Raw genomic sequence first — 21,493 nt, forward strand, 5'->3', positions numbered from 1 at the left:
TATCAGCAGTACACACCAGAGTTACTCTGAACATTACTGAGGAACTGGCTAGGAACTCTCATAAGAGGGGACTGTGACATGAAGACTGAAGTGTTTGTCAGTATGACCGAGATGTGGGGTCATCAGACACTGGATGTCCCCTCAACATCAAGCTTCTGGTCCCTATAGAGTGAAGGGAGTCCTGTGGCGATTGAAGGCTTATCAATGGAGTTGGACCACACCTTCATTTATGTGTTTCCACCATTACCACGCATACTTTGTGTACTCAAGAAAATCAGGGTACAAGAGGGCCAGGGCTACAGTCATTCTACCCCCACACAGGGCATGGTATCCTGTCGCATTAAAGCAGACAGTTATTCAAGCTGTCTCTTCTACAGGATCTTCTCACCCAGCTGGGCATGTAAAAACCTTGACAAGCTACATTTCACAGCATGGTACATAAATAGTCATCATTGAGACAGAGGGGCCCATCTAACAAGGTCATTACTTCAATCTAGAAAACCCAGGAGTTAAAACCTTATACCCTGAAAGTGTACTTCACAGGAATTAATGCTCACCTCGTTGAAACCTTTTCTGGGGATTCTTCTCACCTAAAACCAGCTTACAATGAGTCTATTCCATCTTGAGATCTGCCACTCATTTAAAGAAATATTGTCAAGGAACCTTTTGTGGCTGTCTTTAAAAACATCCTTAGCGGATTTCACATCTGATAGATACATTAGCGAGCTCCAATCTCATTTAGGGAACCCTACATTAGATTTCTTCAGGATGCAATAGTTCTCTGGACAATGTCAGGGTTCTTGTCCAAACCACCATCCTCTATTAATCTAAACCAAGAGTTGGTTCTTTCTGTCCTCAGATGGATATCCTTAAGCAGATATTCTTCTTGATGTTAAAAGAGCTTGTACCATTTATATGGAAAGAACAGCATCTTTCAGATAATCTTTGTTAGTTCAATTTTCCAGTGCTTACCATAGGTATAAGGAAAGCAAGTCGACCCTGGCTAGAAAGTTGAAAAAAGTCATTGGTCACTGCTACTCTATGGAAGGACTTCAATCGCCATCGTCAGTTAAAGGGGTTATCCAGGAATAGAAAAACACAGCTACTTTCTTTCAAAAACAGCTCCCCGTCAGTGTCAAGGTTGGGTGTGGTTCTGCAGCTCAGTTCCATTTAAGTGAATGGAGCAAAGTTGTAAAACGACACCCAACCTGGAGACAGACAGGGAGCTGTTTTTGAAAGAAAATAGCTGTGTTGTTCTATTCCTGGATAACCCCTTAAAAGCTCACTCAACCAGATCCATGGCAGCTTTGAGGGCAGAGAGATACACAGAGTGTTTCTAACTGAAATATGTAAGGCAACCATGATGGAAGGCATCTCCCACAACTTTTGTCAAACATTGCCAACTAGACATCTTGCATTCTGCATACATCATCCCACACGCACACAGCTTATTACGAGGTTGTGACAGGAGCATCACCCTAGGGACCAAGCAGGACTCAGACATCACTGGTCTGAAAACACATGATCTAATATGATTTTAATGGGAGATGACAGTGTGTGGCAATAGGAATGCTCACACAACTAGGACAACCATAAATATTTAATCTCACAGGCAAAACAAACTCAGATTTAATCACTTCATGAAAGAGCAGAGAAAACATTGCACAATTAACCCCATACTCACTAAAGTCATGTACAGTGGACTGCCAATCATAGGAGGGAGGCTTCACAAGAAATACAGAATGCCAGGATCCTCCCATTTATGTTTTTATTTCAGTAATTTATAAATACTAATCACCTTGTACATGGATACCTTATACCTATTCATAATTTCCTCTCATTTATATTACTACTTATCAATTACTCGTGTATCAATACCTATTCATCACCTTTTACCCTGTATTGATACTCATCTCCTCTTGGGTATTGATAACTTATTACTAATTGCCTCTTTATTGATACTTTATTACTACTTATTGGTTCTGATGCTTTATAACTACTAACTGATTCTTATTGTGTATAGACACCTTATTACTATTTATAGCCTCTTTTCATATATGGATACCTTATTACTACTCATCTCCTTGTGAATGGATACTTCCTTACTACTCATCTTCTATTATGTATTGATACCTTATCACTGCAGATCACCTACTTTTAAGTATCAATACCTTCTAACTATTAATTGCTTTCTCCCATGAATCAACTCATTAATCGTTTATTCCCAAGTAATGACATAATTGTTATTATCATTTATCACTTTTTCCAGAGTATCGGCGATGAGGATTTCCCGCCACCGGTTGTTTATGTTTTCTGGATGAGCAGAATGACAAATGACCCTTGGGGTCGAGACTGAACAATCTCCATCTAATTGAAGAATGAAATTATCCTAATGCCGGCGGCTCGTAATGAACACAGTGGCGGCGGCTCCATCACTGGTGTTAGCAGATCTGACAAGTTGATGTAGACGTTGGTGTCTGGGGATTTGACGGTTCAGTAACTCACAGTTAATGCATGCGGCAGCACGAGCGCTGCTGATGGATCCCAGAAGCAGGGGATAATCTGCTGTTCTGCAAAATCTAGGCCCAAGAATTTCCTAAACTGCACTGATAGTGACAGGAATCATTGTGAGCAGAATGAGAGCAAAAATCACCTCCAACACCTGCAGATACTTATGTATCATCTATGTATTAAAAGCTACAATACAGCACGCAACTCAAAGACTGGACGACAAGGTGCGATCTGTATATGTATCAGTTTTGATTTTGACAGCTAGTTTTGATTTAGTTTTTGTCATCTGATTGTTTTAATTGACTGTCATAAGATTTTAGTCAACATAATATTACAGATGGGGGAAGCTGGGGGCTTGGGCACAGAAATGGCAAATAAAGTTTAAATGGGCACTGTCAGATACAAGAACTTTTAATATGTTATAAAGCATGCAAAAACAATAGGGGAGCTTTATCTAAACCTGTCCAGAGGAAAAGTTGCCCAGGTGCCCATAGCAACTAATCAGCTCGCTTTTTTCATTTTTAACAAGGCCTCTGCAAAATGAAAGAAGTGAACTGACTGGTTAATTTGGGCAACTGGGCAACTTTTCCTCTGGACAGGTTTTGATAAATCTCCCCTAATGTTTTGCAATTGCCTTCACCCAAAAATGTTCAGTATTTCATACTGAAAAAGACAGTAAAATTAAGTGGCCACTAGGGGTCCCCCTGCCTCCTGGGACACATACCAGTCCTGCAGTGTCTAGTGGTCATCGACATGTCATGGACACCATGAGTGATCGACAGGGCTGCAGGCAGGTCCAGTGCTGCTGTGCTTTCTCCCAGCCCTCTGCGAGTCAGAGTAGAGTAAGTGAGGGGGAGAAGTCATCACAGTGAGGAGAAGAGAGGGACATGCCCCATCCCTCTGCATGGACAGAAACCTCACTGAGCAAATGATGGCAAGTAAACAAAGGGTAATTCTGAGAGAAATATAGGTCGTAGATAAATTAGATGTACATGATAAGGATGAGGTACTGAGCAACATATAGGTTTGTATTTTATTTAAATTTTTTTTTTGGGGGGGGGGGTAATCTGACAGGTATGCTTTAATGTGAATAAATGTAAGTTTATGTACTTGGGCCACAAACACAACATTTACAATTATGTGCTAAATAATAAGACATTAGGTAAAACTACTACTGGAGAGGACTTGGGGATATTGGTGGACAGTTAACTCAACTTTAGAGATCACCAAGCAGCAGTTGCAAAGGCTAACAAAGTCATGGGTATTATAAAGTGTACAATTGTGGGCACCTGAGACATGGCTGAACTGGGTGCAGAGGAGGGCAACAAAGGTAATTTAGGGTATGGGAGGATTACAGGACCAAGACAGGTTATCAAGCTTGGGGTTATTTAATTTGGAGAGAAGACTTCTTAGAGATGATTTGTTCACAATGTACAAGATCTGAATGGACAGTACAGAGATCTTTCTTTATAATTAAATAGCAGCTCATCCACCAATTATGTGTTTTTTGTTATACATTTTTTTTGCCCCCTGCATTTCAAGACCCCTAACTTTTTTATTTTACCACTGACAAAGTTGTATTAGGGCTTCTTTAAAGGGGTACGCCACTGCTCAGACAAACTGTTCCGAACACTGGAGCTGGCGCAAGGAGCCTGTGACATCACGCCCCTCCCCCTCAATGCAAGTCTATGGGAGGGGCAAGTTGTACATTTCATTGGTGCACTTTATTTCATCACATAATGTCTTATATGCTGCCCCCTCGGTGTCCTGTCAGGGGAGATTCTATCCCTCCAGGACTTGGCTCTCCCCTCGCTAACATGGGCACAAGCGGAGGCATTGGATGCCCACTTTACTGTGGAGGAGTTGGCTCAGGCTATTAAAGATCTTCCTCGGGGGAAGACTCCGGGCTTAGACGGGATGGCAGGTGATTGGTACAGGATGAATGAGGAGCGTCTGGCCCCTATCTTGTGTAAATTGTTTCACTCCATAGCCGATGCTGATGCCCTTCCAGATTCTATGAGGGAGGCGCTCATCGTTGTGCTTCCTAAACCTGTCCAGTGCTCCCTGGCTCCTATAGACCTATTTCCCTTCTGAATGTCGAAATTAAACTCATGGCCAGAGTTATGGCTACCCGATTGTATGGCATTATTGGTGCTATCATTCATCCTGACCAAACAGGGTTTATGCCAGGCAAGGCTATGGATGTAAATGTGAAACATTTGCAGCTTAATATAGCGGCGGTAGATGGGGGCTTTCCCACAGGTGTGGTAGTGAGTCTGGATATCTTTAAAGCCTTTGATTCAGTTTTGTGGCCCGATCTCTGGGAGGTGTAGGGGGCAAATGGGTTCGGCCCCCGCTTTTGTGCCTGGGTTCGCCTTCGCCTCCTGTATGATAAGCCTAGGGCCCGGATGCGTACTAACTTGGACATTTCGGCCCCATTCTCCCTGGGTTGGGGGACGAGACAGGGGTGCCCGATTTCTCCCTTCCTGTTTGCGCTAGCGATAGACCCGTTGGCGGCTGCCATACGGAGGGACCCATGTATATGTGGCATTCCCAGGGGGTCAATTGTGGAAAAGGTTTCCCTCTCATTTGGTGTCCCCCTGCCACCCTCTCTTCCAGCTGGGGTGCAGGTGGTTCCTCGTTTTAGATATTTGGTAGTGTAGGTTAATCCGTCCCTGCTTGACTATATGCCTCTTAACTTGCATGGTCTACCCTCCCCCTCTCCCTGGCAGGCAGAATCAATATCTTTAAAATGATTTACCGTATATTTTGGCGTATAAGACGCACTTTTTCTTCCCCAAAACTGGGGGGGGAAAGTTTGGGCGTCTTATATAGCGAATACACGCCTATCGCGGTGGTCCCTGCGGCCATCAACAGCCGAGACCCGCGGCTAATGCAGGACTTCACTGATCGCGGTGATGCCCTGTATTAACCCTTTAGACGCGGCGATCAAAGCTGACCGCCGCGTCTGAAGGTAAAGTGACACTAACCCGGCTGCTCAGTCGGGCTGTTCGGGACCGCCGCAGTGAAATCGCGGCGTCCCAAACAGCTTACAGGACCTTATCTGCCTCTGTGTCTGCCCGGGATCCCCTGCTTGGCCGGTACTCTCCTTCGACGTCATCACGTCGTCGCGCACGCCGTCCCGTCATCCAATAGGAGTGGCGTGCGTAGCGACGTGATGACAGGAGACGGAGAGCGTGGATCCTGGGGAAGAAGACATTCGGAGAGTCGGGGACACCACGGGAAGCGGCGACAGCGATGAAGCGACATCCAGGGCAGCGGTGAAGGGTCCGGAGCGGCGGGGACAGGTGAGTACTACCTCCTATCCAGTGGTCTTCAACCTGCGGACCTCCAACGGCTGTCCGGACATGCTGGGAGTTGTAGTTTTGCAACATCTAGAGGTCCGCAGGTTGAAGACCACTGTTGGGTTCAGAATCTTTATTTTTTTAGATTTTGCACCTATAAAAATTGGGTGCGTCTTATACGCCGGTGCGCCTTATAGGGTGAAAAATACGGTACCTCCCTAAGTTTCTGTATCTATTTCACCTGTCCCCTGTCATTCCCCCAGGAGGTATTTTAACGGGTTATGCAGTGCACTGGGATCCTTCTATTGGTAGGGAAAGCCTCCCAGACTCGGTCGGGCCCTGCTCCATGCCCCCAAGCGGTGGGGAGGCTTAGCTGCCCCTGATGTGTATAACTATTTTCTTGCCTCCCAATTGGTTTATGCAGCGAGGTGGATCGACCTGGATCTGTCGAACTCGGCGACAGCCATGGCTGGTGCGCTTATGGGATCATATGAAGCTCTGATCAATACACTCTACAGGTATCTCCCTGGCTCCTCTTTCCCTACTCCTCTGTTAACTGTGGCTAAAGTTTGGTCCGTGGTGTCGAGTAAATTTCCACTGCCTCTGGTATCTCCTAGGGCACCCTTGTGGGGGAACGTTCATATGTCTCACCTGCATGGGTTACAGGAGACCAGTTTTTGGGGTACTCATGGAGTTAAATTTGTGACCCACTTGTTCCGGGAGGACCAGGTTTACCTGTCCTTTGAAGAGATGAGGGAGCGCTATGGCATCCCCGGGTCTGCTATGTTTAAGTATTTTCAGCTTAGGCACGCGGTCCAGGCGCAGTTTGCCTCCCTGATGTTTTCCCCTGTCTTTTCGGAGGTGGAGCTTCTCCTGGGCACCACGGATCTCTCTAAACCTCTCACCCAGTCCTATGCCCTTCTTCAGTCTTTGGGTCTCTGTCCCTTTTCCTTGGCCTTTTCTAAATGGGTGGCTGATATCCCAGACTTGTTGGAGAGTCAGTGGAAGGAAGTGGAGGGCTCATACTATGCTACGGTTCTCAGTAGCAGGGATATTTTGATTCAATCTAGATATGTTCTGAGGCTGTACTATACCCCTGCTAAGCTTAAGCGTTTTGGATTGTCTCCCTCTGACCTGTTTTTGATGTTCCTTGGAATTTGGCACCTTTCTGCATGCTGTATGGAATTGTCTGGTTATTGCAACCTTCTGGAGGGAGGTGATGAGTTTCCTGGGTGATCATTTGGACTTCCCCTATGTATTTAGCCCTACGGTGTGTCTATTGGGGGGTTATTAATGACTTGATTTTTAGCACTCATAGACGATTGTTGTTTCGTTTCTTGCTGTTTTGTGCCCGCAAGGTGGTAGTTATGACTTGGTAAGATACGTCCACCCCTCCGCTATCTCGTTGGATACAAATATGTTCCGTTTTATCAGGCCCTTTATGTTAGTCGTAAGTACCCTAAGAAGTTCGATATGGTCTGGACCCCTTGGTGGTTGTTCGAGTCAGCTGATCGGCCGATTGGTCTGTCTCAGTAGGTCGCTGGGGGAGTTCACTGCTCGGTCGGTTTCCGACTGGCGGGGGGGGGGGGGGGGGGGGGGGGAGGGTGCCGTGAAGTATGTATGGATGGGTGTCTGGTTGTTTGTCTATGTTGGATCCCTCCCGGGGCCTCGGAATAGCCTCCTGTGTGCCTTGTGACTCCCTTTGGTATACCCTTTCTCCTTATTGTTGGTTGCTGGGGCGTGCTGGGACCTTAGGGAGGTGATGTTATTTCTGTTTATGTTATTTCGCCAAGTGGCGATGTTTGTCATCTTTATATGCAAAACTTAAATACTTTAAAAAATAAAAAATAAATTATATATGTAATGCAAAATTTTAAAGAAATATGGAATTGCGCAATTTTGTGGGGCAATAATTTTTTTCAGGGTTCACAACACGGTAAATCTGACACGCTATCTTTATTCTATAGGTCAGTACGTCAGTACAGTCAATGATATCAAATTGGGTAATTTTTGTTTCGTTTTAAGGCAAAAAAATTGAAAACTTGAAAAAAAAATAAACAAAGTTTGTTCAATGCCATGTTCTGACCCCTATAACTTTTTTGCTTTTCCACCTACGGAGCTATGTTCGGGTTTATTTTCTGTGCAATGAGCTGTAGTTTTCATCATAAGCCATCATAAGACTGCTTACATAAATCAATGTAATGCTATTGGATTACATTGATCTATGTTTTCGGCGCTTGATCTTTCGGCGCTTGGCGTTTAACTTTCTGCCACTAGTTGATTAGAAAAAAAAAATAGTTTTCCATGGGAGTACCCCTTTAATAATATATGAAAATTTGCTCCTTTAGGCTTTACAACTGAAATGCATTTTGTATTAAAGAAATATTTACTTAAAAATATGGATACATTATTAAAGATATATAATCATTTATCAATTTATTGAGCAAATATTAATTCTATAATACACAAGGCATTCTAATAGTGAAGCCTAGAGGAGCAAAATCTATTTTTTACATACAGAGATCTGGGGTACCTACAGTCAGGTCCATAAATATTGGGACATCGACACAATTCTAACATTTTTGGCTCTATACACCACAATGGATTTGAAATGAAACGAACAAGATGTGCTTTAAATGCAGACTGTCAGCTTTAATTTGAGGGTATTTACATCCAAATCAGGTGAACGGTGTAGGAATTACAAAAGTTTGCATATGTGCCTCCCACTTGTTATGGGACCAAAAATGCTGGGACAATTGGCTTCCTAGCTGTTCCATGGCCAGGTATGTGTTATTCCCTCATTATTCCAATTACCATGAGCAGATCAAAGGTCCAGAGTTAATTTCAAGTGTGCTATTTGCATATGGAATCTGTTGCTGTCAGCTCTCAAGATGAGATCCAAAGAGCTGTCACTATCAGTGAAGCAAGCCATCATTAGGCTGAAAAAACTAAACAAACCCATCATAGAGATAGGCAAAACATTAGGCATTGCAAAAACAACAGTTTGCAACATTCTTAAAAAGATGGAACGCACCGGTTAGCTCAGCAACCCCGAAAGACCCGGAAGACCAAGGAAAACAACTGTGGTGGATGAGCGAAGAATTCTTTCCCTGGTGAAAAAAACACCCTTCACAACAGTCGGCCAGATCAAGAACACTCTCTAGGAGGTAGGTGCATGTGTGTCAAAGTCAACAATCAAGAGAAGACTTCACCCGAGTGAATACAGAGGGTTCACCACAAGATGGAAACCATTGGGGAGCCTCAAAAACAGGAAGGCCAGATTAGAGTTTGCCAAACGACATCTAAAAAAAGCCTTCACAGTTCTGGAACAACATCCTATGGACAGATGAGACCAAGATCAACTTGTACCAGAGTGATGGGAAGAGAGGAGCATGGAGGAGGAAAGGAACATGATCCTAAGCATAGCACCTCATCAGTGAAGCATGGTGGTGGTAGTGTCGTGGCGTGGGCATGTATGGCCAATGGAACTGGTTCTCTTGTATTTATTGATGATGTGACTGCTGACAAAAGCAGCAGGATGAATTCTGAAGTGTTTCAGGCAATATTATCTGCTCATATTCAGCAAAATGCTTCAGAACTCATTGGACGGCGCTTCACAGTGCAGATGGACAATGACCCAAAGCATACTGAAAAAGCAACCAAAGAGTTTTTTAAGGAAAAGAAGTGGAATGTTATGCAATGGCCAAGTCAATCACCTGACCCGAATCAGATTGAGCATGCATTTCACTTGCTTAAGACAAAACTGAAGGGAAAAATGCCCCAAGAACAAGCAGGAACTGAAGACAGTTGCAGTAGAGGCCTGGCAGAGCATCACTAGGGATGAAACCCAGCAATGTCTGGTGATGTCTAAGCGTTCCAGATTTCAGGCTGTAATTTACGGCAAAGGATTTGCAACCAAATATTTAAAAGTGAAAGTTTGATTTACAATTATTATTCTGTCCCATTACTTTTGGTCCCTTAACAAGTGGGAGGCACATATGCAAACTGTTGTAATTCCTCACCTGATTTGGATGTAAATACCCTCAAATTAAAGCTGACAATCTGCAGTCTAAGCACATCTTGTTTGTTTCATTTCAAATCCATTGTGGTGGTGTATAGAGCCAAAAATGTTAGAATTGTGTCGATGTCCCAATATTTATGGACCTGACTTGTATCTTAGGTACCTATCTAAGGTAATTTAGATACCTAGGCCAGTAACCATGACAAGGGGGCATCTAGAGGAAAGAAGGTTTTACCATCATCACAGACGTAGATTTTTTATGTTGTGATGTCTGACTTAAACAGCTCAAACAAGTTCAAGGGGGGCCTGGATGTTTTCTGGAAAAACCTAACATTACAGGTTATGGATACTAGACTTATATGGATAGAATGTTGATCCAGGGATTTATTACGATTGTCATATTAAAGTCAAGAAGGAATTTTTCCTCTGTCATGGGGCAATTCGCATTATCCTCATGGGGTATTTGTTCTCCTCTGGATGAACACAGTAGGGTTTTCGGTTAAATTCAAACTCTTCTTTTTTTCAATCTTACAAAACTATGTTATTAACTAAATCTAGAGTAGAGTTGGTCAAATAAAAGCTAATGGGTTTAATGCAAATTCAAGAGAACTGCTTAAATGGGCACTGTCATTAAAATTATTATTATTATTTTATTTTTTTGCATATGATACAGCAGGTAAAATATGTTTTTTTTTATGTCACTTTCATGGCCTTATAATTCTGGCCACTAGGTGATCACCCTTCTGGTCCTGACTGCATTCTGCCTGCTCAAAAGCAGACTTTAGTCTCCTGGCAGGAGACCAAACTAAGGAAGTGCAGTCTGGCCATAGGCAGTGAATAGCACTCTGTGTATGAAACCAGGAAAGTGAGTGCTATTCACTGCCTATGGCCAGACAGCACTTCTTGAGTTTGGTCTCCTGCCAGTCCAGCAGGAGACCAAAGTTTGTGCTTTTGAGCAGACAGAATGCGGTCTGGACTAGAAGGGAGACCCCCAGTGGCCAAATTTATAAGGCCATGAAAGTGACAAAAGAGACCTTTAATAAATTTTTTTTTTTTTTTTTTTTTTTTTTTTACAGGGAGTAAATTACAAATCTTATTTATTTTACCTGTTGTATCAAATGCAAAAAAATTATTTTAATGACCGTGCCCATTTAAATAAAGCAAATTGATTATATACTTGTGAAGTAAATAGCCATTAACCTGGTATTAAAGTTTGAATATTAAATACAAGTACATTAGTTCTGATGGATCTCTTATCAAATCTTCTCTACCTAACATTTTAGTCTACTTTTAGTCAGTTCACTAAAAATGTCAATAGATTTTAGTTCTCTTAACTTTTTTAGTTTTAGTCACTAAAAAAGTGTTGCTGACTAAAATGATGCTGAAAATGACACTGATATGTATACTGCTAGAAAGTCCACTACATCTGCCTCCTCTCCCTAATGTATATACAACATTAGCTGTCCTCTTTCTACATACACAACCAAAACATTTTATTAATATGCTCCCTTCCCCTCATGCCGCCATCTTTATGAAACTTACCCAGCTCCACATCCTGGTCATCAGTCAGTACCAGGATGATGTTCGGACGGATATTCCTGCGGTCGCGCTGGAATCGTCCCTTCAGTCGTTGTTTGGACAAGAAGGGGAGGCTGCCCTCAATTACCAGCAGGACAGTGGCTAATAGAAGGCCGAGCAGAAGGATATGCTGCACCATCATGGGACGATAAGGTTACGTCTTTACTGTGGGGGTCACAAGTTCTGAAAAGGAAGCAAAGGGTTAAAGACAATGAAATACTGCTGTATGCATTCTTAATTCTGCTGTTACCAGACTGCAGTGCATTGTAAGGGGAGAAAAAAAAAAGATGAGCTGCTTTATCAAACAGTAAAGATATACGAGGGGCTGGGGGACACCTTCTTGATACAGCGACCTCTTAGGATGCAGGAACATGGCTACCCCCTCACAACTGGCAATACAAGGTGTCATCCTGCACACAATTAGCAGCCCATTATTAGTAAATAATTCCCTCTGATGTTCTTACTAATCTCTTATTATTTGGCCCCATTCAGGGTCGCTAACAGAACCGCCTCTGCCAATTTTGGATTATTAAGTGCCATTATTTCCACGTTATGTGCTTAATACTCCGTCACATGCCATCTCAGTAGCAGCGTTGTGAGTCACATGAGGCCAAAGAAGCCACCATCACTCACAGCCTGACAATTAGTGGGCCTCCTTTGTACGTGAGTGTGTGTGAATGGGCCGAGGATAAGGACAGAGGAACCATGGCCCAGACTCCACATACCCAAGAGTTGGATCCCAAATTCATACAGCATGAGCTACATACAGAAGAATGGGAGCAGGGGACCAGGAAATGAAAGGGGTACTCCGGTGGAAAACTTTTTTTTTTTTTATCAACTGGTGACAAAGTTAAACAGATTTGTAAATTACTTGTATTAAAAAATCTTAATCCTTCCAGTACTTATCAGCTGCTGTATAACACCGAGGAAGTTTATTTCTTTTTGAATTTCTTTTCTGTCTGACCACAGTGCTCTCTTGCTGACAACTCTGTCCATATCAGGAACTGTCCAGAGCAGGAATAATTCCCCATAGAAAACTTCTCCTGCTATGGACAGTTCCTGACACGGACAGAGGTGTCAGCAGAGAGCACCGTGGACAGTTTGAAAAGAAATTCAAAAAGAAAAGAACTTCCTCTGTATTATACAGCAGCTGATAAGTACTGGAAGGATTAAGATTTTTTTTAATACAAGTAATTTACAAATCTGTTTAACTTTGTCACCAGTTGATTTAAAAAAATGTTTTCCATCGGAGTACCCCTTTAGGTTCTGGTAAAAACTATGTGCCCCCTTTTATACTTCCCAGAAAAAAAGGTGATTTTATGCAAATCTCCCTACTGAACTCTATGGAAGTTAAAGAGCTGGAGCATACAAACCAACACAGAATAAGTGGAGCTGCCTGCTCACTTGCTGTACTAGTTACTGCTTGTTCTCTACACCAGGGGGAGGTTGTTGGGGGTTGCTCTCTAGATCCGGTGAGGGGGGCTGCCTACTCAATTGCTGTGTTAGGGAAGTCTTCTCGTTAGATCAGGTAATTGGAGCATCTTTTCTCTAAATCAGGTGAGGGGCAGTTGCTTCATTACAGCACCAAGGCCTGGGGACTGGATATTGCACTAAACTCTTTACAGCGCATTACAGGCATCTGCTCTCATAGATGGAACAAGACTCAGGCTCAGTGGGCGATGAGGGTTTTGGGTCAGCTCAAAGTTTAACACAAAAGTGAAATAATTACGTTTTTTTAATATGTCGGCCTCGCCTTTGTCTGCCTGGAGAAAAGCCCAGAAAAATAATACATGTAAGAAGGACTAGGCACTGGATTCCAGTGCGGTTTTCAGACAGACATTCTGTCCACAGGCAGAAAACAACTACAACACCTCAGAAATGGTGGAAAATTGGTGGAGCTATCCCAGCGAACAGAGAGGAAGGGGTCATGTGACTGCCTTTTCTGCAATTCTTGAGAGGAAAAGCATTTCTTCATTCCTTCATCTAAGGCACCTAGGGCCAAAAGTGGAAAAACTCTAACAGCACCAGACAAACACACAGGGGCAGAGATCAGAAGGTCCAGGGCATGGTCTCTGCGGGCCCAAGGGTAGAACATTACTCAGAAACATCAAAGGGGAGAAATCTAAAGTGTTAAAGCTACAGTATAGCAAAGCATTACAAGGGCAAACCACAATCCACATAAAGAACACAAGTAATAGTAATTGTGCAATGTCTAAATAACATGACCTATACAGTGTATGAAGAAACACCATATGACTACCAAATAACATGATCTAAACAGTGCATAAAATGCTGCCATGGCATCCAAATAATACAACATACACAGAGCATAAAATACCATCATGGTGCCTGAAATAGTTGTCATATTATAATAAATGATTAGAATACAATTAATTATAAAAGACTGCAGTACAATCATGTGTTAAACATGTAATTTGAATAAAGTTTGACCTTGAAGGCAGAACAGGCAGATGCAATAGAATATGTTAGGAGAACTATATAAAAAATCTTCCATAACCAAACATGCATAGCCTGTTGCACACAATGCCTTAGGGTGCTATTACATGGGGAGATTTTTGGCTAAAACGGCAGATATGACTATGTTTTATAAAGTAATCAGACTATAAATGAGCAAACACTTGTATGTAAGCTGATTGGGTCACTTTGACCTGCTTAAAAGGAACAAAATAGACTGCTGGCTGCACATCTCCCAGTGTAATAAGGGGTGTGCGAGTGTGAGGAACTGGTGAGCTCTTCCTGTATAATAGCCCTAGGGCTGCAGTCACTACTTTGCTGGTGTGGAGTCACTGTATACAGTATATACTGTACAGAGTAAGTAATGCTTTTGTACACAGTGATGACCCCACCAGCAGAACAGTGAGGGCAGCTCCGGAATATACTTAATGTTACTTCCGAGCAGAGGCGTAGCGTGGGGGGTGCAGGGGGGGGGGGGCAGCCGCACCGGGCGCAACATCTGGGGGGGCGCGCTCGCACTCGCAGTTCTCTGCCCCTGCCTGGCTCACTCACTCTCTCTGCAGTGCTGGCTGTGCGAATCTGATCCAAGCCGCCGGGTCGCCGCCCCCCTCGAGATTGTTGCCCCTCTTCCTGAACTATCGCATGGTGGAGGGGGAGCGGTCGGCTTTCCCGCTCCACCACCCCTTTCTCACGCCCGTCACCTTGCTATCACACGCCGCGGCTGCTCCATTCCTGCAGTCAGTGAGAGCCAATCACGGCAGGCCGGCGCGATGACATCACATCATCGCGCTGGCGCCCGGAGATCACGTTCCCACAGCTCTCACGGACTGCAGGAATGGAGCAGCCGCAGCGTGGGAGAAAGGTGACGGGCGTGAGAAAGGGGAGGGGGGAGCAAATTATAAGTAAGAGGGGCAAATGATGAGTAAGGGGCACATGTCAGAGGGGCATTATATGTGGGGGCACGACAGGACCCCCCCCCCAGTCATGTGCCCCTCATATATAATACCCCATGTCCTGTGCCCTTCACATATAATGCCCCCTGTCCTGCCCCCTCAATAGGCATTATATGTGAGGGGCACATGTCAGGGGGGCATTATATGTGAGGGGCACAGGACATGGGGCATTATATGTGGGGGCACATGACAGGGGGGCATTATATGTGACGGGCACATGTCAGGGGGCAATATATGTGGGGGCACATGACAGGGGCCCCTTGTCATGTGCCCATATAATGCACATATAATGCCCCCCTGACATTTGCCGCTTACATATAATACCCAAAGTCATGTGCCTTGGATCATCTCCAGGGTTCGGTTCCATTTTGATGTTTAGTTTTTGTTCTTGATATTTTTTGTCGTTTACGATGGTTGTGAGACGACATATAATAGCGCGGCCCATGCTAGGTTACTACATTTGTAGACTTGTATTCATAGACCTGCTGAAAATGTGGAGAATGTGTAGCGCATGTTCGCACTCAGTAAAGTGTTTGAAAATAAACTTGTATTTAGATGCATTTTACTTTAATTACATCAGTATTTTCATAACAAACAATACATGTGCTTAGGGTTTCTTTAACTAATCTAGTGGAAGAGACTCGAGTGCTAAAATCCACGGGTTAGGGGGCGCAAATTACTTGCCTTGCCCCGGGTGCTGACAACCCACGCTACGCCACTGCTTCCGAGTTACATCCTACATTAATTAGAGGATGCACAGGATCAGGAGCAACATCTGGTATACCCCAGAGCTGTACTCCCTATTCTGCTGGTGGAGTCACTGGCCCTTATTTACTAAGAGTGTTGTGTAGGTTTCTTTGTGGGTTTTTAATTCCTTACCATTTTTTTCCTAAGCTTTCCCCAAATTTAGCTTTTTTTTTTTTTTTTTTTTTAACACATGCTCTGATCTGTAGAGTTTTCCTCAGCTGAAATCCACTTCATTTTCTGTGGAAACCTTAGTAAATATGTTGGGTTTTAGTGAACAGGTTGGGAACACGCCCCTTTTCTGTGGTCACGCCCCCTTTCCCGACACGCCCCTTTTCCGGGTTTTCTTAGTAAAATGGAGAGTTGATCGGGTTTTTCATTTCTGGCACAAATACTGGCGCACAACCCGACAAAACATGTAGGGTTTACAATAGTAAATCAGGGACACTGTGTATAACACCACTGAAGGGGTATTATATATTTTTGCTCTTTTACACCCCGAAATGAGTCTGATTTTACGCATTTTGGAGATTGATGATTGCACCCTATTCACACTGAGAAAGAAGAAGATCGTCACTATACTGCGTGTTTTAAAAAAGAACTTTTATTTAAAAATAGCTTTTTCTTTTGAAGACATTCCTCCACCATCTAGATTACAAAAGATCCATAAAAATTTGTACTATTGAGATCTCATAGTCAGCTACTACTAGTGCCAGCATGCCTAGAAAGAACTGAACTATTCCTGCAGAACGTTGATCCAGTCCTATTACAACTTGCTGAGGGATCCTCACGTAAAGACACATCCAGCTCATGGAACAAACATTCAGCCCTCCAGGTCAGCTGACCTGCCATCAGCTGATCTGCTTGCGTTACACGCCACAGAGAACCCGCTGGAGTGAACGGCCTCTCCATCACCGCCTCTAGCTGGAGGACCGGGACAACGCTACATCAGTGACTGGAGTCCTTTCAAGGTGTGAGCCAGGAGTGGTGAGTGGCACTTGGTGCTGACATTTCTCTCTGCAGGAATAACCAGACTATGCTAAGTCGGATCTTTTTCTTATTGCTCTGAGATCTGCTCATCTTAAAAAGGCATACAATGATATCTGTTGCCCACAGATTATTAGAATGAATATTGCCCATTATCTTTTTCTAGGATCTGGGAACAATATAAGCGGATATTGCAAATTTCTTCCCACAGGGTTTGCACAATAGCAAATCAGAGGACCATTGCACATTTTTCTTCATAGGGTTTGCAGAACAGCAAACAGAGGACCATCATATATGTTTTCTTCACAGGAGTTGTGGACACTCGATATAAGAAATATTCCATGCCTCTTTTCTTGTAGGAATCATAAGTACCACTCTGCATATAATTATTTCACATATGTATATATATACTCCGGTTATTTAACTCTGACCACATGGTCAATGTGAGTTAGACCAGGATTTAGTATTTAGCACGCAGTCTATTGCAATTTTACGTGTAAAGTAGGGGTATTAATAATTTTTAGGTAACAGACGTAGGGCACTGCGGTCTGTGAATCATCATTGGATTTTTGTATTATAGATTGTCCATTTTAATAAATATTATTTTATATCTATACATTGGTTCAATGTAAGGATTCCAAACACCATACATCAGTACATGTGACAGAATGTAAACTGAGGACTGAGAAATCTTGATTTTTAGTATATTTTTCCACTCTCTGGGCGAGTATCTCAGTTAACCTTGTTTACTTTGTTATGAGCTACACATATAAACTTTTCTTGTTCAATTACATGATGTAGGACATGTAGAAAGTGAAGGGTCCAACTCCCAGTGGAAAGGGTCCAATAAAAAAGCGTTTAATTCTACATATTAAAAATAAGATCTTTCAGTAAAAAACGTAAAGTGACAGGTCACTCTAAAACATAGGAGTGAAACACCGATGCGTTTCAAGCCACCCCAAATCAGTCTTATGGGACATCTAGCCACCTGTCAATGTCAAAAAACGAAGTGGGTGGAACAAGAAAAAACACAAAGCAGAAAGAGACTACAGAGAAAACACAGAGCGGGACAGAAGCATGGCAGGCATGCGAACCAGAAAAAATAAAAAATAGAATATACACAAAATACCAGCACCATGTCTGACCCAGCTCCCAAGTCCACTCAACTTACTGTTATCAACTTATCAGCCTGTATTCTTACGGAAGCTCAAATATCTGTTTTAAAGAAAGGTCTATGTTTTGTGCCATTTAACAATTTAGAATTATACCAAGCAATAAAAGGACGTGAACCAATTTATGCGCACATTAACTGTAAAAAAAAAATTTCTGTGAAGATACCTCTGAGCCTGGGAATAATCCAGAGGATCCACTGAACGAGTTGGGACACAATGTTTTGCCTCTACACACCATTTTCAATGAACAGGTGACGTACCTCAATCTAATTGACTTACAAAGTCACTCAGTACAAGACAGAGAATATATTACATCCACCAAAAATATATTCCTACGTCCATATTTTATCCAGTAAACTCGAGACCCGATGTTATTGATGTATACCAACGAAGGGTTGAACAAGATCTCAAAGATTTTGAAAGAATGGAACTTAGCCTGCCATGTAATTTCAGTAAAACAGAGTACCAAGCTCTAAAAGAATTGAAGGATAATCCATAAGGCTGACAGGCTGACAAGGGGGGGCAGTTGTGGTCCTTGATAAGAAGTTATACGAAGAACTCATGATGGAAATGTTACGTGACCAAAACACATACAAGAAAATCCAATCTGACCCCACCAAGGACATAAAATGCAAATGAGAACATCTGTTGGAAGAAGGTTGCTCTCTGAACATTATCTCCAAAAAAAACTGCAAGAATTTCTGTTTCTGGAACATCCCAACACCAGTATTCCACGCCCTCCCAAAAACTCATAATAATGCTTTTCCACCACTGCTGCATCCTATAGTAGCGAGGATTGATTCCCTTTTAGAACGCCTGGCAACTGCCTTGACCACATGCTGCAACAATTGGTACGTAGAACCCCTGCATATATTAAGGATACCAAATCATTCTAAATGCTGTAGGATCTATGAAATGGGAATCAGGTTACACATGGGTAGCATGCGACATGATGTCACTATATAGCTGTATACCGCTCAACAAGGCGGTTATAGCTATGAGGCATCATTTAAATAAATACACCAATTACAGTATATGTGTGAAGGAATACCTTTTGGACGTACTACCTTTTCTGCTAAGATCCAACTATTTCACATTTAATGGTTTATTTTTCTTTCAGACCACTGGATGTCCTATGGGGGGCGAAGTTCTCCCCATCCCTGGCAAACCTGTACATGTCGTACTGGGAGGAGAGACGTCTATATGCAGATTGTAATCCATACCAACATAACATCATTTGGTACGGAAGATATATAGATGACCTCCTCCTAGTGTGGGAGAGGATGCCACTGATTTTGTTTCTTTTTGTGATGACAATGACATGAACCTCCGTTTCACTATTCATGTGGAAATGCAACAAATAGATTTCTTGGATGTCACTTTGATAGGTGACTATCTCCAAGAAAATAGAAACAAAGATGTTCCTAAGTCGACTGCTGGTAGAAGCATTCTCCATGCGCGTAGTGGCCACCCTAAGCATACCACCAGAAATCTGCCAATAGGGGAATACATCAGGGCCAAAAGTGCATCCTCCCAGGAGGCATATTACCAGCAGTCGAGTACAGATATCACTTTGAGACTTCGAGACAGAGGATATGATTATGCTACATTAAATAGAGCAAAAAACATTGCAGATTCCAAAATGAGAGATCAATACTTAAAATACGCCATCAGTTAAAAATCATAACAAAAACATGTCCTCACCTGTCCCCACATTTTCTACACCTTTTAGTCGGCGCTTCGATCAAGTAAAGACCATCATTACAAAACACATTCTGATATTGCTACAGGATGATGTCCTATCAAAGCTCCTATGTAAGGGTGTGAGATGTGAGGCAAAGAAGGAGAAGTCTCTGGACAGTATTCTCTCAGAGTGATTTTCCAATAGACAATCACATGGTTGCACACCACGGGTAACAACAAATGTGGCCTCTCGGTGCAACATGTGCATATACATGCTCCCCTCATGATAAATAACCTGCAGTTACAGGTTTGGAGTACCCAATCAAGGGCTTCATAAACTGACAGTGAACATGTTGTATATTGTGTGACTTGCTGGGAGTGCCAACTACAATACATAGAATACCGGCGATGCCCAAATGATTTCTCTAGTCGATCCTAGTCCGGTCTTACAAGGCATCTAATCAAAAAACACAAATGGAAATAGTAATACCTTACATAGCCAGGTTATAGAGAAGGTTCTTCCTCCTAAACGGGAACGAGACTGGATACATGCTCTTTTCACAAGGGAAGCTTTCTGGATTTAAGAATGGAAACGAGAGCACCCATGGGCTTAAATTTCAGAAATGATCTGATGTATTTTTATTAAGCATGATCCCACATAAAGGGTTTTGCATTACATGTGTAAACTTGAGATGTCTGAGGGCAAAAATGCCATAAGGGATGAATGATATGCAATTCGTGCAACTATGCAGATCGTGTCAAGAGGTGAAATACACAAACGATCTGAAAGTTTACATCTGCATTGTTACATTGCCATTTTTTCATTATCTGTTGTGACACTCTAAATGCTGTTTCATATACTCTCCAGGTATACTGATTTATCCTATACCAGATACGAGTAAAGATAATTTTTCACACGCATCGGCTAACGGATGCCTTCATGGATGCGATTCGTACAAAATGTAAATGATAAAATGGTTGTTTCCCTTCCTTTTGCTGGTTTTGAATACTTCATATATACATATCTATACTAGCTGAGTACCCGGCATTGCTCGGTTTTTCCTTCCTAATCCTTGTTGGGGAGGAAAACAATCAAAAGGAGGAAGCTTTTGACTTCATATCCCGCCCTCATATATTGTTGTCATATCCCAACCCCATATCCGACCTCCTATCCCGACCTATCCAGTCCTCCTATCTCGTCCTCCTATCCCGACCCGTGATATGTGTACCAGGTATTGAAATATCTCCAGCCGTACAGAAGTTGTGTGAGAACATACATTTCCAATTGATTTGCATGGGACTTTAACCCCTTAAGGACCCGGGCTTTTTCCGTTTTTTCATTTTCAATTTTTCCTCCTAAAATTTTTTTCACCTAAAATTCTATATGATGGCTTATTTATTGCGTCACTCATTCTACTTTGTAATGACATTAGTCATTTTACCCAAAAATCTATGGTAAAAACCCAGACCCTCACAAATAGGGTAGTTAGGGGTTTAATTAACTATCCTATATTTTAAGTGGACATATAAGTAACATGTGACCAAGTTTTATCGAAATATCTCCAGCCGTTTGGAAGTTAAGCAGTAACATATATTTCCCATAGACTTGTATGGGACTTTAAACAAAATCACCTATCCTATGTTTGTTGTTGACATATAAGTAACAAGTGTGCCAAGTTTCGTGTTGATATCTTTAGCCGTTTGGACGGGATGCTGGAACATACACACATACATACACACATTGGGGCATATTTATCAAAGGATTTAGACTGGTGTTTCCTGTCTAAATTTGTCGCACAGAAAGTCGCAGTCTAAATATGTGCGACTTTTCTGCGACTTTTGCTTTAGAGGATTTTTAGAGCATGATGCATTCTAGTTAGTTTAGACAGAAAAATGCATTGGTGCTGAATTTATCAAAAGCAACTTTTCAGTGACAGACAAGTCGCATCGGCTGAAAGTAGGCCAAAATGTCAGTCCATGTTGGAGCAGGTTTGGATACAGTCTAAAGCATAAATCACGAAGTCCGTGTGCAGAATTTATCAAGAGCCGTGCGACTTTTGATAA

The 21,493-nt window shown here is 42.6% G+C and overlaps 1 protein-coding gene across 3 annotated transcripts in view; it reads right to left on the reverse strand.

Moving 5' to 3' along the window:
- Positions 1-21,493, reverse strand: part of SULF2 (sulfatase 2) — a 135,180-nt gene that overhangs the window by 47,311 nt on the left and 66,376 nt on the right. For all 3 annotated transcript variants that reach the window (XM_056549009.1, XM_056549011.1, XM_056549012.1), the window contains one exon: positions 11,380-11,598. In XM_056549009.1, the coding sequence (XP_056404984.1) occupies positions 11,380-11,557 (178 nt within the window). In that variant the 5' untranslated portion in view covers positions 11,558-11,598. The remainder of the gene's footprint in view (positions 1-11,379; positions 11,599-21,493) is intronic.

The sequence above is a fragment of the Hyla sarda genome, chromosome 12 (genome assembly GCF_029499605.1).
Source record: "Hyla sarda isolate aHylSar1 chromosome 12, aHylSar1.hap1, whole genome shotgun sequence".
Lineage (NCBI taxonomy): Eukaryota > Metazoa > Chordata > Amphibia > Anura > Hylidae > Hyla > Hyla sarda.